This window comes from Rhagoletis zephyria, unplaced genomic scaffold, assembly GCF_001687245.7.
Source record: "Rhagoletis zephyria isolate East Lansing unplaced genomic scaffold, Rhagoletis_zephyria_1.1 Rzeph_scaffold_05577, whole genome shotgun sequence".
Classification (NCBI taxonomy): domain Eukaryota; kingdom Metazoa; phylum Arthropoda; class Insecta; order Diptera; family Tephritidae; genus Rhagoletis; species Rhagoletis zephyria.
This window is the reverse complement of record NW_016162660.1, coordinates 14,220-18,095: the sequence shown is the minus strand read 5'-3', so window position 1 is coordinate 18,095 and position 3,876 is coordinate 14,220. Positions and strand designations below refer to the sequence as shown.

At 36.2% G+C, this 3,876-nt stretch overlaps 1 protein-coding gene across 1 annotated transcript; it reads right to left on the bottom strand.

The window, feature by feature from the left end:
* Nucleotides 1–2,705: 2,705 nt before the first annotated feature.
* Nucleotides 2,706–3,771, bottom strand: LOC108372253 (protein LLP homolog). Its single transcript, XM_017627901.1, has 2 exons — nt 3,490–3,771; nt 2,706–3,421 (listed from the first exon to the last, which is right to left on the bottom strand). Exons 1-2 carry the CDS (start codon nt 3,673–3,675, stop codon nt 3,167–3,169), a joined length of 441 nt encoding a protein of 146 aa, XP_017483390.1. The 5' UTR covers nt 3,676–3,771; the 3' UTR covers nt 2,706–3,166.
* Between the last annotated feature and the right edge of the window lie 105 nt (nt 3,772–3,876).

Genomic DNA, 3,876 nt, shown 5'->3' with positions numbered 1-3,876 from the left:
GGGTTGCCGTTAGTGGAACTTGACGACAACGACTGAGATACCAACCGATCTGGGCGGGGTTGTTGTAGCCGCTACAACAACAACAACAACCGAAGGCTGCCTACGCAGTAAGAAGTGTTGCACAAAAATACTGTGGATAGCGTAGTCGTTGTTGGTCCGACCGGGTCTTTGTTTTACACTGTATAGCACGGATTGAAGACATGATTTTGTATACCAAAATAAAGCTTTTTTATATACTATTGAATTATAAAACTTTAATATATATTTAATAAGGCAATTTTTAAAAAAACCTGCGTTTGATTAACATTTTCTGTAACTTTTTTAGTTAAATTGAACTATTGCTCAAAATTTATAAGATGTATATACATTTGTATATCGTATTAAAGCCATTCATATTTCCTATTGAATGACATAAAAAATTCTGAAATCCGTCCTTTCGTTTTCGAGATATTTAGATTTAAAAAAATTATTAATTTGACCTTTGACCCTTGGTAACTCCTGTGGTTCCCGTTTCTCATAAAAAAAAAAAATTATACCGTTATGTTATACCTGCTTCAAAAACCTCTATCGACGTCCTTGTTCAAAATTTGTCGCCCCGTTTATTGTAATCGGGACCTATGTGTGGTTTTGTACTTTAAACGATATGTTTCTATATATGTGCATATATATGTACATGCTTACCTGGTAAATTTTAAGAGACTTGGTTGAAATACCAGCGAAACTCTACATGGTGCTTGCGCCATGGAATGTATAAAACGACGCGCCCAACGCTCACAATACGCGATTCCGAAGTCAGCTAACCTATAGAGGACGAAGTCCAGAGGTTCATTAAGCAACCTCTGGACCCGAGAGCGTACAGACAGGCCCTGAACGGCATTCACAGGGACTCAGTCTCGAGTTATGTAGACTCTAGACCTGTGAATGCCGTTCTAGGCATACCACCCCCGGACATTGACGAGACAGAGCTTCATCTGCCTCGGGAGACACGCACTACACTCGCTCAACTTCGCTCCGGCTACTGCAGCAGGTTAAACTCCTACTTGAGTAGGCTGAATGAGGATGTGCCGAACGAATGTCCGGCATGCGGAGAGACCCCACATGACTCGAACCATCTCTTCGCATGCCCGGAAAACCCGACAACCCTAACGGCCTTGTCCCTGTGGACAGATCCCACAGAAGCTGCACGCTTCATAGGGTTGCCGTTAGTGGAACTTGACGACAACGACTGAGATACCAACCGATCTGGGCGGGGTTGTTGTAGCCGCTACAACAACAACAACAACAGGACTAACATTGACTACTAAGTCTATGTGCAACGACCCAAGACGTTCAAGAATTAAAAAAAAACTGTCCTACTTGCAAGTCTAGTACAAACATCCCTTGGAATGTATTCATTAACAAAATTACGAATTCACAAAAATCCTAACCAACACTTTTTTCGAAACTGCGTTTTCAACAGATTTTGGTGGGATGTATAAAATACTCTACACTAAAAATTTTAAAGTGCTAATACCAAAAACAACGCAGTTACATGTCACTTTTTAAAAAGCCCGACTTGTTCTTGATACTATTTTTTATGTTTTTTGCTTCTCCTATAAAATAGAAAATATGTGGGTTACGGCCTTTATACATAGTACATACATTGGGCCGTATGAAAAAACTAAGCAACTATTTTTTCTTAAAACTTAATACCTTTTACTTAAATTTTGTTTGAATAAATCGAGTAAAAGGTTTGAAATGTTAAGAAAAAAACCATTAATTGCTTATTAAGGAGAAGGTTATCAATTCGTCAAAATATTTTTTTTTATGTACATTTCGACCCCCTTGCGCAAAATTATCGCATAATACATTTTTTTGAAATTCACTTTTCGATACAACTTCATCACCATCACCTTCTCAAATATAACGGCTGGAATCCCAAATGGACTGTCGATTTTATCGTATGTTGCCTGTGCAAATATAGTGCATTCAATAAGAACCAAAGAAACACCTAAGATTCCGAATGTAGTAATTTATGAGGCCGATAAGAGCCTCAAAAAGAGTCTGAAATGATTCATATATGAGGAAAAAATTTGTTTTAAAAGAGTCCAAAATGAGCCGTATACGAGGCCAATAAGAGTCCAATATGACTCATATTAAGGCCCATTTGATGTATGAATTTAAGCATGATAAAAGCATAGTAAGGTAAAACCTGAATTTAAGCTCATATATGTCGACCTTCGGAGGAAGGGAAATACCCTCATCTCGGACTCTTAAATGAGCTCTTTATGAGCGTAAAGGCTCTTAAATAGGACTCCTTAAAGCCTCATTTATGACTCCAAATGTTGCTAGGATGGGCTAAGAAATTAGAAAGTAGACCTTTCTACAAAAAAAAATCTTGCATTTAGTTATATTTCTCAATTATATCAGCAAATCTAAACTTTGGTATGGATGGTGCTAACCAAAGCAGAGAAAAATACAAAAAACACTTTCCTGTAAAATTTGGTTTTTGTAACATACGATAATTTTGCGCAAAGGGGTCGATATGTTACTGCGTAACCTTGGACCACGTTAACCGATTTATATAATTCTTTTTTAAAGAAAATGTGTTGCCTCAGAGGTGGTCCTATACTAAATTGGTTTATATGCGATAATTGGATCATGATGAAGAAATTAACGATAATCTTGAATTTTTTATAAGAGAATTGAAGTCGGTCTTGTTTTCGCTTAAAAATTACTTGTTTTTATTCATACGGCCCATTACCACTTGATTGTTTTGGAAATTATACATATCGACGGTACTTTGGCAAAACCTCGTATCTCAAAGCACTCTTAAAAAACTCTTTTTACGAAAGAACTGCATATTAATAACAGAACATCAATCATTTTTACTAACTTTTTAACTGAATATTTAAGATTAAATACATTTTAGTTAATTACGAATAACAATGAATAGTAGTATTTTAAGGCCTATTTTGAATTAATTTTTACGAGACACGTAGCAGTGACTTCTGACATACGTTGGGCAAATTACCGTCGATATTCTACATACATACATATATTTTTCCAACATAAAGCCTTGAAATTCAAAATATATATATGTGTAGTCGCATATTGAATCATTTCGTTCATCAACATACATACATATGTATGTATAGCGCGGTGCGGAAAATTGAGAGCCATAAAACTAAAGTGGTACATTTGCTGTCGTCCACATCTGCCTGAAACGCTTTTTCATTGCGTGTGCCTTTTTTCGTATGCGTTTTGCTGTTGTTTTTGGTTTATACCAAGGCGGATAGGAACCATGTTGATCCTTCATTGTTTTACTATTGTAGACATGTACCTTTCCAGTTTTTTCATTTATTTCTGTAAAGTTCTGACCTGGCTCCCGACGTTCTTCCATTTCATGCTCCAGTTCTTGTTCTTCACGTGATTTATTTTCCTGTAAAGGACATGTAAACATATCGTAAATATTTTTATTTCTTTTGATAATAATCTCTTTCCACATACTTGTTTCAACTCCTTTGCAGTTTTAACTGTGGCTATGTCAGAAACGTCTTTCAAAATTTCATTACCATCAGCATCAATAATGCCGAGTGTTTTCTTGAGGCGAATGAGCTCTTTTGCCTCATATCGGGCTTTTTTAATTTTATTCATCTCATCCCGTCGTTTGCGGGAGCGATTTAAGCGGCCCATTTCGTAGGTTTGTGGAAAAAGAAACTATTTTAAATAAGGATAAAATAAATGTAAACACGTGTGATATGTTTAGAGATGCTTACGATGAATCGATATCTTGGAAACGTAAAATCGTTTCAAAATTCGAGATCGATACTTACAATTTCCTATTATCTCTAAAGAGCGAAATACACCACACAAGCGGTTTGACAAACCAAGCGA

What these genes read in the sequence shown, in the direction of transcription:
- LOC108372253 (XM_017627901.1), bottom strand. Translation starts at nt 3,675, where the DNA reads ATGGGCCGCTTAAATCGCTCCCGCAAACGACGGGATGAGATGAATAAA. An exon ending in CTGCAAAGGAGTTGAAACAA is followed by an intron (nt 3,422 to 3,489) that starts GTATGTGGAAAG and finishes TGTCCTTTACAG; the next exon opens with GAAAATAAATCACGTGAAGA.